Genomic DNA, 12780 nt, shown 5'->3' with positions numbered 1-12780 from the left:
ACTTTGTCACTTCTGTCTCAGTGTGTCCCTTGAGGAAGCCAGCTTTGTAACGGTCACCGAGATTCTACAAAAGTGCCCAAACCCGGCACTCTAGGAGTCTAGTGTAAGAAATTGCATTAGGTCGTTTAATTTGTGTTCTGGTACTAGCATATTGGACAAAACACTAGGAAATGTGTTATATAAGGAGCAATTCTGCTTGGACAGAGTGATTTGATACGTCTTTTCTGTGAAGATGCTTGTTCACCCATTCACCTAGCATTGAGTTAGTCATATAGAAAGAGGAAACAAACTGTAGAAAGGACTAATCCTGAGCCCTTTGTTTGCAGTTTGCATCTTTAAATATCCTCAGCTCATTTGTAGAATAGGTCAGAATTAAACCTGTTTTACAGACGGGCAAATGGAAATGAGCTAGAAGGCCAAGGCTCCCAGTACAGCCGCTGATGTGCAAGAGTTGATCTGTGTCTTCCTACTGATAGTTGGAACACATCCACACGAGAACCAGTGCATTTGAAGCCAGTTGCCAACTCTCTGACCTGGTAGCTCAGCTGTTTTCTGTGTGTGAAGTCGAGTTTCCAGTTTACCTGCTATTGTGAAATGAGGAAACCGAGTTTTAGGAATGAGGGACAGATGCATTTACCCATGCTCGGGGAGGAATGAATGGAGAATGCTGCACTTACGTGGTCAAACCCTGCTTCCTAAAGCAGTTCCTGCCTGTTCTGAAAATTAACCTTTGTGCATATTGTGCCTTACTTCTAATTACGTTCCTGGGCAGTTGGAACACTTCAGAGTTCCTTTCTTTTGGCCTCTTCTACCAGGAAAGTCTTCGAGCCATTATAAAATAGAGCACTATGTGCCATAAATAGCTGTCAGTTGGGCACAGGATAGATGTAAAATGTATGCGTTGTGTGCACGTGTGGTGATACAGGCTGGAACAGTAGCTCACTTTGACAGCCATACTTATTCAAAGAATCGGAGGAAATGGGGGCTGAAAGGGCGCTCAGAAGGTCACATCTAGTCCAACCCCCTACTCCAAGCAGGACCAGCCCCAACTAGATCACCCCAGCCAAGGCTTTGTCAAGCCAGGTCTTCAAAACCTCCAAGGATGGAGAGTCCATTCATTCCTGTGTGGCTTCCCTCTCTGTTCCAGCACTCATACCTGGGGGGAGGGCCCAGAGACCCACTCCATGTTGGGTCCTGAACAGCCACAAGAAAGGGCCAAGCAGCAGGTTTTTTTATTTAAAAATGAATGTGCTAGGAAAGTGGGACTAACCTATGACTCTTACCAGTGAGGAAATGAATAGAAAGAGGCTGGTACTGGAGATGTGCATACAGCTGTCTGCAAAGCATGCTTAATGTGCGATTAAATATTTCATATAGCAGCAGGGTCACGCTCCAATGTGAGCTCTGAAATCTCATTGGGGAATTATAACCTCTTAAAAGAGAACAGTCATGATGCCCAGTGACTTGCATTGCACCATGTCTGGTGCTGGCTCACGACTTTTAAAGAAACTTGGCCTGAATGCTTTCAATTCAATGTACAGGGGATACTAGCATGCCTGCTTTGAGCAGGAGGGAGTGTGTGGGTGGGCAGCTGACCAGCACTGCTTTCCCCTCCACTTGTGATGGGCAGGTGGGCATTGCCTTGTTGCCCTCTGGCACAGGTGCAGCTTTCTTTTTGACCTGTTGTCTCTCCTCACTCCCGTTTCCTTTGTCTGTCTTTCACTTCTGTGGGCATGTGGCTTTGCATGTGTTTGTTCAGTCTTCCTGGTTTTCTCTGTCCTCTGAGAAGTGGGCAGTGTTGTTTAAAGTGAGGATCTCTCTCAAGGGCCAGGCCACTTGGGCTTGCAGTTGAATTTTTTGGGCACTTTTTATGTATACTTAATTTTGCTCGAGTCCCAGCTCCTAAAATAAAGGGACTTTTTTTCCCTTAAATGCCTCTAGTCTTCCACAGATGCAAAGTGTTTAAATACAACCAAAGCCTAAAGCTCCCTGAACAGGAAGGAAAGCAAAAGTCCTGGCTCTTTTTTGCATGCTCGGGCTTGGCAGACCTTCCCATTTCTTGCTCTTGGGGTTACTTCTGCTTTTTAGCCAGTAACTGTCTAACAGAGTGCACAAATGGTCCTAGAAGCAGGACTGTCCCTTCAGGGAGTGCCCTCGTCACTGATAACAGAGCCATGTCCCCCTGGTTTCCCTTCCCACCCTGTGTGTCTTGCAGTCTTGGCTGCTCAGAAGCCCAGTTTCAGCAGCGAGGTTCAGGGAGCTTATGCACTCTCCAAAAAGCAGGACCTAATGAGCTGAATGGCAGTGCCCAGGGTGCAGCCTCCCGAGAGGGGCAGGGGTTCACACATGCCACTCTGTTCAGCATCTGCAGGCCCTCCTGCTTCTAGTTCAGACACCATTCTGCCAGGCGTAAGGGCTAGCACCAAGCAAAATGCTGTCTGGTGTACCCTATTGAAGTATTTGATGCGGTGACATTGATTCAGAATTGCTGCTGCGTTGGGGCTTTTACCAACGCAGCTGTGTTGGCAACATTTTCTAGTGCAGATGTGCTGACAAGGTAGGATCTTCAGGAAGTGTCTCTCTCGAAATACCTTCCTTAAACGTGTTTATATTGCTGCTTGCTGTGGTAAACCAGAATTTAAAGAGCCAACTGCTACCTTAGATTTCATTTACTAGCAAATTTCAATATGCTTTTGTCCTTAGCACTAAACCCTACTGTATGCGTAGCAAACAGGCATATATATATATATATGTATATATGTATATGTGTATATATATGTATATATGTATATATGTGTGTGTGTTCCTAAGCCTCTTGTGATCAAGGCAAGACTTAATCTTTTCCTAGTACTGCAGAGCTGAAGAAAATAGGTAGTTGGAAAAGGGAATTCAGAGAAGCAACAGCTGCCAACTGAAGATGCTGCCAAATGCTCCTCTTGGTTGGAATGGTTCTGCCTTCCTCTGCAGCAGTTCCCAGGGTTTGTTCTTGCTTAGTGGCTTGCAGAGTGGCTAATGAAAGAAGTGTGTGGCCGTGCACAATCCAGCTAACTAGTACTTTTTTTTCCAAACAGCACATCACGATTCCCAGGCCTGACTGCCTAACAGAAGTGCGATCGTTTACGTTTTACCTTTCAAATATTGGCAAGGACAGCCCCCAGGGGAGCTTCGACTGTATCCAGCAGTATGTATCCAGGTGAGTACTACCCCAGGTGAGGAGGATCTGTCTCCTTTTACCTTGTCCTGCCCACAAGCCTGTCATTAAAATGAAGTCTTTACTCCTATGGGGACTAAGGGGAAGTGTAAGTATGCCCTAAATGATATTTGCCTTTTTCAAAGAGGCTTTTACTGAGGGAAATCAAGTGGGTGTATGAGGAAACATCCACAGAAGAACTTCTCTGCCACCCAACATTGTTTCTCTGGCTGTCATGGTTTGTATGTTTAGGTCATATCCAACTTCATATCCTGGAAGCTTTTTTGTTGCTCTACAGCCTGTGTCTATGGACTCCTTTCCTTGAAGCTTTCTGCAGTCACTGCTGTTCCAGCCGCAGCGTCAGTGGAGGTGCTAGCACAGGCTGGCTGGCTGTGTTTTAACCCACCACACTGACCAGCTGTCCTTGGGGAAGGTTTAGAAAACACGGCTGCTACAATGCTGGTGATCATTAGTCAGGTTAATTCTTCTGTTTTGCTCCCATCACAGCAAGCCAGCGGCAGCAGTGCAGGAGCTTTAGACAAAGCCAGCTGTTCCTGATCCCGCTTGACATGAATCGGTAGTCCCAAAGACTGATACGTGCCCACTGAATAATCCTTATAGCTGCCCCCAACTTTGTTTCAGAAGCCACTGCCTGTGATCCTCCCTGCATGAACCCTCAAGCCATATCACTCTCGCAGTTCTGCTGCAAGGATGGGCAGCCGTACAATTTGGTTTAAACAGTTTCACCAGAAACTTTCAGGTGGAATTTACAGGACCTCCCAGGGCTGCCCTGTCTCTGCTCTGCTGAAGTCAGCTGTAAAAATCCTGGTGGCTGCTATGGGCAACAGCCTGCTGTTGAGATGTCTTGTGTCTGGGGCCCATCTGTTGAAATTCTCTGCAAGAACACTTGACCAGAGCCAGCCCCAGCCCCTTTTGGAGGCACACCCAGACTAAAAGCAGTTTAAAAAGGCTGAGAGGAGTAATAACATGCCCCTGCCCCATGAGCAATGTAGATGAAGGAGGGCTCTGCCTTCAGGACAGGCAGATGCACAGTTGGGAACAAACCTTTGCAGACAGACATCTTGGAAATGGGGCTAGGCACTGAGCAATGAGTAAATAGCAAGTCTGACCAAGAGACCACTCTTATGTTGATTGCAAGAGCCAAGTATCTCTAAACATCTTCCCTCCCTGTTGCTTCCCACCAGATTTGTAACATTAAAATGCTAGAGAGAGAGACTTCTATTGGTATTGCCAAGTGATAGGAAAAAGTAGCTGGAAAGAATTTAAGCACTTGCAAACAAAGAGAATCATAGAAAATGAGGGTTGAAGGGACCTCAGGAAGTTGCAGCTAGTCCAACCCTCTGCTCAAAGCAGGACCAGCCCCAGCTACATCATCCCAGCCGGGGCTTTGAGCCGGGCCTTAAAAACCTTCAAGATAGTGGCAGTGAACTTTGTTTTGTCACTCCCCTCAGGTACACCAGTAACTCAGCTTTTGCTCATTAGCTCCTAGAGAAGCAAGTTTGCCCTTGAATATATTTTGCTGAAATGCCAAGTGCAGAAGGATGGTCTCATGGGTAGGGCACTTGGGACATGGTGCTCAGAAAGCTGGGCTAGTTCCCAGATCTGCTGCAGGCTTTCTGAGAGAGCACGCTTAGGTCACTGAACCTCTCTAAACCTCACTTTCAGCACAGCGAATGGAGTTAATATCTTCTAGGAATATTAGTTGTGCTGTTCGTTAGGTATTCTGAGCTGCTCAGGTGGGTAGTGGAGCCATGTGAGTGCAATTTATTTCTTTATCAACTGGCTGAGGGAAACGCACACTCAGCAGCTCGCATTGTCAAACTTCTCTGCATGTGCGGAGAATCTGCTGGTGTTAATGTAGTTCTATGGAATATATCAGTTTATTTACTGGACAAAAGACTTTGTATCTGCACAACTGCTTCAGGTACTCAATACCACATACAAGACAACAAAAGTGTGTCTGTTTTCAGTCTTGATAGCATCTGGTATCACACTTCTTTTGCAGCAGTGGGAATATCCAGCTGGACTGTCTTGGAAGCATACAGGATAAAATCACTGTGTGCGCTACTGATGACTCCTATCAGAAGGCAAAGGAGAGCATGGCACAAGCTGAGGAGGAAACTCGCAGCCGAAGTGCAATAGTCATTAAACCTGGAGGGCGATACATGGGTAAGAAGCACCTTGATTAAAAGTGCCGCGCTTGGTTTTTGCCTGCAGGTAGGATGTCGATGTGTTGTCCGTTCCTGGCTGGATTCTGCAAGTGGTGTGAAAGCAGATGCCTGTATCTCCTCAAGTCCTTTCCTGTTTAGCAGCAGCAGGTGGTGGTGTATGCAGCTCTGGTACCTTCACGCTAGTTTACTGGTAGTGACTTTTCAGAGGCAAAGATGCTGAATGTAGAAGCGTTACCCACCAGATACTGGGAGTCCTGTTGCTCCTATGTGGCAGCAGATGACTGTGCAGTTTGCTTGCTGAGAATTTTTATAGCCCATACCTTATTTCTGTTGTTCAGTGACCCTGGGAGCAAATTGCTGCACTGCTTCACCAGTGTTTCTTGGCAAGCTGCTGGCTAGCAAACCCAAGCATATGAATATGAACCATGAGTGCTCTTCCAGCCCCTGGGCACACTTGTGCCTTTATAGGAGAACCATGAAATGTTCAGGTTCATTCAAAGGGATTAAGCGCTTATACCTCCCGTAGCCCGTGAAGGAACCATTCTGTCCTGAAAACTGAGGACAGAAGCTTAACTGAGGAACAAAACAATGCAGGGCCTATGTTTAGCTCTACGCCGAGGCTTGGAGGTGCTTGTCAGGGCCTCATATCCTTGCAGACGTGTCCATTGTCAAAATCTGGTAGAACTGGGGTGATGCAGAAACAGGCCTTGCCATGGGGCAGCTGGCTTTTCTCATGGTTCATGTGCTCCAGTGACTCGGCTCCTCGGAGGATGTCTGCAAAGAGAATGGTGAGTTGCAGAATGTAGAATTGCCGGACTCATTGTTTTGTGAGCCAAGCGCTCAAAGCTGAGATGCAAGATCATAATCAGGAAGGAAATGCATTGATTTCCTGTACAGTAGAGAATCGTTTTGTTTAGCTTTTAGTATTTGAAAGCACTGCAGTAAGTAGCTTAAGTTGTTGGGCCAGTGAGAGAGCAGATTCCAAGAAAGCAAGTGAGAATAAAGCTTTGATTCTCAAACATTCCTACCAAAACTTTTCCTCTTGATTTAAAATGAAGGTGCAGCCATGCAAGGGGTGGCACAGTGAGATGATGGGAGCCTGTCAGGTGTGTGTGGTGTAGACAGGGGAGTGCGAGTAGGAGGAGAGCAGGTTGGTGGTCTTGCTCCCCAGCTCAGGGGTATAGATACCCTGTGCATCAGGCCTGCAGGAACCACCAGCATGCAACTCACTGGCTGGAGAGAAGACAGGCTTCTTAATGCTTAGCTAAAAAATGGAGGTGGTACTTCTGCATACATGTGTAGTTGTAGTAATGTGTGGTATCCACTCAAACAACAATAGCTGAGAAGTGAAAGGCATTCAGCATTAAGCATGGAATATTTGTGATGAGCCAATGCAGTTTGGTATGGTAGCCTAACTCTTGAACATACCTTTCTGAGTACCTCTCTGGGTGCCTTGATTTAACTCGCAGTCTGGGTATGCAGCTCTAAACCTCTTGGTTTCAGCCATAAAATGAAATGCCACAAAAATGGTGGGTGCTTTTTAGTGCTCCTGACTTGGACAAAAAACAAGGAAAATCTGACAAGCCTGTTCTCATGACGTCTCTCAACATCACAAATCAAAAAACCTCACGTATTTGCATCAAACTTGTAATCGGATCCCAGGAAATGGTGACTTAAAATTATGCAACCAGCATTTTGGTAGAATAAACAAACATCGCACACAGGCACCAGCGTCTTTTTAGATGACTCAGTTGAAAATACGGCTTCCAAAGAGCAGAGTACTGCTAAGCTGAAGTTAGAGCTCCAGAAATTCTGGCAGCAAATGCCTGGAATTTGCTTGTGCCAGTATAATTTAAGGTGAGGGTTTTTTAAGTGAGATGGCTGTGTCTGCTTCTAAAATGGTGATATGTGAAATATCTATTGCTGTTCTGAGGAATAAAAGAAGGTTTGGTGTGGTATTGGTTATCCCACCTGCGTTACTCTTTGGAATATTGTGTATCGCAGAAGCCTATTCAGATTAATCCAGGAATCTGGCTCTTTATTGAAAGCTATCCCTTCATTTGGATAAAGGAACAGTCCTTTTTTTTTTTTTTTAAGCAGGAGAAATGCTCGTTCTTCTGGCAAGTGATTGCAGCATAGCTTCCACATCGCTTCCAAGTGACCTCCAGTGAAAAGATAAGTTCCGGCTTTAAGTGGTAGCTGGAACAAATAATCTATTTGCCTATAAGTAAAAGGAAATAAATAAAAGCAAAACTCCTAAAATGGAATTGAGAAAGCTGTCTTTAGGGACTTGAACTGACCCTTTTAAAACCTTCTAGCCATTCTCCAATGTGTGCGCGTACACATGAAGAGAATGAAACCATTACTACTAAAAATAGAAACAACTCTTACATTAAAATGATCATTTTGGTGGATGAATAGACAAGTGTATTAGTGTTGGCCCCCATTCCTGTCCTCAGATTTGTTGGGTGGGAGGAGGGGGGAGCCAGACCCATAAAGTTTCTATTGTTCTAAAAGCAGAAACATCTGCGGGAGAAGTGGTTTAGCTGAGATCAGCAGCCAGGGAGCCTCCCGTTGACCAGTTTGCTCTCACCACTGCTGCAGCTCTCTCCACACTCCTTGTCATGGGGAAACATTTGGCTACACCGACTAGAGATGCGTAAAATTGTGATAAACGCAGAGGATCCAGATATAGTCTGCAGCTTAAAGCCAAGAATAGCCAGGTTTGCAGCGTGGGGTGCTGGGGTTTTAAATTCCCTGTTACTTTCTCCAAGACTAACTTGAATCTTCTTCCAGTTCGCAGAGTATCTGTCCTAGGTGGTGTATGTTTGTCCTTTGTTGCTGCCTGCCAGGGCTCTGTGCTGTTATGTACAAAATGCATGTCGTGAAGTCCAGCGTTTGCCAAGGTGACTCCTGCAGTTCACTGAGTTTTCATCTCATTTTAGGCAAGAAGGTTCAGGTGCGTAAACCCGCACCAGGAGTGTCCGATGCTGTTCCCTCAAGGAAGCGCCCAACACCAATCAACCTTGCCAGTGCAATAAAGAGAGGCAATAGTGCGATTTCCCAGAGACCCTTCAGAGATAGGGTTATGCACTTACTGGCACTAAAGCCCTATAAGAAACCTGAACTTATTCTCAGATTGCAGAAGGATGGACTTTCCCAGCAGGACAAGGATTTGCTGGACAGCTTCCTGCAACAGGTTTGTCTCTTACCTAGATAGTTGCCTGACTTGCAAAGACAGATATGGTGTCATTTATGTGGACAGACTTTTACTCTTAGCACATACTTAGTCTATCCAGCTGATAAGCTGTAGCTTAATTTTCTTTAATGGGTATGCCCAGTAGGAGCTGACTGACTAGATAAGGCATAAGTCACTGTTATTTGCTAGGCACACAGCAGAAGTCCCTCAGCATTTTCAATTTTAAGTGTTTGTAACTAATCTGTACTAATTCCGTCCACCAGATAAGGCCAGATTTACAAGTAGTTCCTGTTGCCTGCATACTTTAAACTGCACTGCAGTGACTAAGACACTCAGTCCCAAACTGTGACATTTTGCTTCTATGGCTTTGTGATAAACACTGAAGAGCCTTTGAGTTTGAATAGTCGTAACCAGTGAACCGTCTCCATTTTATTTCTTGTTGTACATGCATAAAGATATACCATATATAATAAGCACATGCACTATTTTCCATAAAAAGTGGGGAAAACTATCCTCCACACTCGGGGGTCCCTGGGCTGCTCTCGAGTCATGCTTTCATCATAAAGGAATTGTATTTAAGCATTGAGCCGTGAAGATCGGGCAGCTTCTTGCTAAGCTTGTTCCTGTGTGATGGACGTCAAAGCTGTCTTCCTATTGCATCAGTTCAGTAACTCCTGGTGTTTTCACTTGGTGAATGCACCGTTTGGAGAGTTGCAGGAAATGTGTTTAGGACTTGCATAGCATTTACCTGTTCAAAGCACCTCACATGTTCACCACCCTTCAGCACACCTCTTCATGTCTTGGCATTACCAGGTTGAGGCAAAGAAGGGAAGTGGCTTGCCCGGGGACACACCACAAATTTTTAGCTAAATTGGATAATCACTCTGGTGTGAAGTCCCTGCCCTGGATATTAATCCACTAGACCTTTTTTTTTTTTTAAGAACAGTGCTAGGAACCCCTGCATTTCTGACTGCTGCAAAATCTCTGCATGGAAATCCTGTGTTATGAATAGTTACAAACCTCTACCAGATTGCTGTCTTCTCTAGTCACAGCACCATCAGCATGACTGAGAGAATACTGTAGCTGGGTTATTTGGAAACACTACTTGTAAAACTGTCCCTGCTCAGCATCACCTGCAAATCCAGATGAGCTACCAAATGCTGGCTGTGTTGAAATGCCTTGCATAAGAAGAGCCAGATTGGGTCAGACCCATGGTCCATCTAGCCCAGTATCCTGTCTCTGACGGTGAAAGAGAGCACTCAGTGGAGTGGTCTATCCCCTATTCACGACCTTCCCTGGCATCCACCACTGTCGGTTTAGACATGCCAGGGGAAATGCCTCCAAATACAGATCTGTCATCCATGAATATGGCTAGTCCCTTGCTGAACCTGGCAATGCTCTCTGCCTTTGCCACCTCGTGTGGCAATGAATTCCACATGTTAACTAGGCATTGCATTGAGAAACTACTTTCTCTTGTTTTAAACCTATCTTCTACTCATTTCAGTGGGTGTCCCTGAGGTCTAGTCTTCTGGGACTTTGTGAGCAACAGTTCCCTGTTCACTTGGTCTGTACCCTTCATGGTGTTACAGACCTTCATCATATCCTCCTTCAGCCTCCTCTTTTCCAAACTAAAGAATCCTAGCTTTTCTAGTCTCTTCTCATATAGCAACTGCTCCCTGCCTTGCCCAAGTGTGCCCAGCTGCCACTTCCTTTGTGCTTCATATTTCCAGACTAGACTTCTGCTTTTTGGACTAACAGTCTCATTTTCTGAGAAGACACCACTTTGGAGGATGGGGAGTGCCCAGGCCCCAACAGTTGCTATGTACCTAGGTCTGGCTGGAGTGCAAAGTTGTTCAGACAGTCCTGAGAAGCTGTTTTACCTCTATTGTAAGCCCTTCTTTACAGGGTCTGGCATGTTGAAGATGCATTAGGAAAGAAAAAAAACTTGGGCCCTAATCAGGAAGGCTTTTTCTTAAGCTGAAATTCTTCGGTTTATTTTTCATATTCGGTATGTTTACTGGGTAGCTTTACAACAGAACTCAAGTTCATCTTGGCTGGCTTAGGGTTTTGGAACAGTGACAGAACCGAAAGGAAAAACAAAGTGTTGGTCATGTACGCTGATAACTGCGTGCTTTTATCTCTTGTATCTGGAATGCTTCGCAGCATTTAGCTGCCTAGAACCCTTTTTCTTGTAAATTAACAGTGGCTTAAAACATTAGGCCACATTCAACTGTGGTGAAGCAAATGCACATGAGATTGTGACATGGTGTTTCCTGTTAGATAGATAGTATATTTCCTGCTCCTCCTGTACTTTCTGTTTTTATGAGGGTGCCTTACTTGATGTGCATGGATGATTTTGTAGCACACTTCCAAACATTGTTGTCAGGGAGTCTTATATTGCACAAACACCACCTAAAACACAGCCATTGCAGCCGTGGGTAAGCAGTGAAGCTGCAGCCAGACAAACAGTGTGTCCACTGACTAAACGAGAGAGCTGCTTCCAATTTCAAGTGTACTTGACGACAGAGCAGGGCCTGAGCCTGTGAGATTTGATATTCCAGTCCCAGCGCTGCCAGCTTCCAGCGTGACCTCGGGCAAGTCACTCCGTGTTGGCACCTCTGTTTCCCTTTCTGCAGACACGTGTGATGCACATGAAGAGGCTGTGATGCCGTGAAGGTGCTTTGCAAACTGCTGCTGCTCCGTTCCAAAGGCTTATTCCCCCAGCATGGTGGAGTTACTAATTTTGTATTTAACCTTCCTCCAGATGAGCTGTCAACTGCAACTCTCAGCCCGACTTTCAGTCTAAAATTATTGAAAGACCAAGCTGGTGGGCAGCTCTAAGTTGTTCCCATCCTGGCTTGTTTCTTGTCCCAGCAGAGTCTCGTGTCAGGCCCCAAATACTGCCTCTGAATGAAAGAAATCTCTGTGGAAGGATTTGACAAAATGGATAAAAAGCCTCCTAGGCTGCATTTGGTGGGATGAGGGGTCACTTTGTAGAGCTTAGGAGTACAAGGCTCTGTTTCACCATCTTCCTGATTGGAGATGAACTGGTTTCTTTCTTCTCTGTTCTGCTGTGTTTAACCGTGCCCCATGCAGACATATCGGGGTGCTCACAGAGTACTAGGAAAGCATTCTCTTCACTGCCCTGCAGGAATATTGCATCTTTAGTTTTAACTTTGTTTCTCTGCCAGCTAGGTACTGTCTGTCTTGTGGCAGCACTTGACTGCTTGGACCCTCACAGCTTTGGTATCAGCTGCATCGTCTTGGGTGTTGGGCAGTTTGATAAATTGTCTGCCCGTTGCTGGAGGCAGGGTTGCTTCCCAGTGCTTCTCTGAGCATTTAGCGTCAATGATTAGACATTAAAAATGGCAAATGACTATTCAACTTGGACCCCAGTGTTGCATCTGTATATCCATAATTTGTGTGCTTTGTAAGTAAATGTTCAACTATTGTCCTGCCACCCATGTAAAAAAGGGAAGGCAAGTTTTGGTGCAGAGTGTGGAAGCCGGTATTAACATGATGTTTGCTGGCGCTTGTTACTCTGCCTTATGGGACATCAGCTGCAGTTTTTCTTAAGTCTTGGATTTCTTGTAAACTGAGAACCAAATCTTAATGTGTCCTACAAATTACTTTTCCATTTTAGGTGGCAAATCTGAGTGCCAAGGACAGCACTTTTACATTGAAAGACTGCATGTACAGAGAGGTGCAGAAGGACTGGCCTGGCTACTCCGAAGGAGATCAGCAGTTACTGAAGAGGATACTTGTTCGGTAAATTCCCCCACGCTCTCTGCTGTTTCCTGCTGCCTGCGTCCCTGAGTTGTTTGTCATGTACATGCTGAACTAGTGCAGCTGGTACTGGTCTGTGTAGCCCCAATGGAGTCAGCTGCACAGGCTGATGATCTAGGCCACTGGATCTTGCACAATGTGCCTGTAGTTTCCACCCTTGTTTCCCCACATCGGCTCAGCAGCCACGTTCTCAGCATGCTGCTCAATGGCCGGTTTTCCGCGCTGCAGATAGATGTTCCTCTCTTGCTGGTGGGCAGCTCCTAGTTTTTCTCTTCCTGGGCCTTGTCTATGTTCAGATGCTTCAGTGGTCTTAACACTGATTTCTCAAGTGTCATTTTGATAGATTTAGTGCTGATAACAGTATCCCTTGTGTGTTGCTGTGCTATAGGTCACACAGGTGTCGGAGTCGCCCT

The 12780-nt window shown here is 45.6% G+C and overlaps 1 protein-coding gene across 2 annotated transcripts in view; it reads left to right on the top strand.

Moving 5' to 3' along the window:
- ELL (elongation factor for RNA polymerase II) overlaps positions 1–12780 on the top strand; it is a 64829-nt gene that overhangs the window by 34914 nt on the left and 17135 nt on the right. For both annotated transcript variants that reach the window (XM_090026962.1, XM_090026961.1), the window contains exons 3-6: positions 3072–3193; positions 5217–5380; positions 8328–8581; positions 12225–12349. In XM_090026962.1, the coding sequence (XP_089883088.1) occupies positions 3072–3193; positions 5217–5380; positions 8328–8581; positions 12225–12349 (665 nt within the window). The remainder of the gene's footprint in view (positions 1–3071; positions 3194–5216; positions 5381–8327; positions 8582–12224; positions 12350–12780) is intronic.

Source organism: Crocodylus siamensis, chromosome 14 (assembly GCF_052110815.1).
Source record: "Crocodylus siamensis isolate JL-2025a chromosome 14, ASM5211081v1, whole genome shotgun sequence".
NCBI lineage: Eukaryota > Metazoa > Chordata > Crocodylia > Crocodylidae > Crocodylus > Crocodylus siamensis.
Note: the sequence above shows the minus strand (reverse complement) of the source record. Positions and strands in the feature narration are given on the sequence as shown.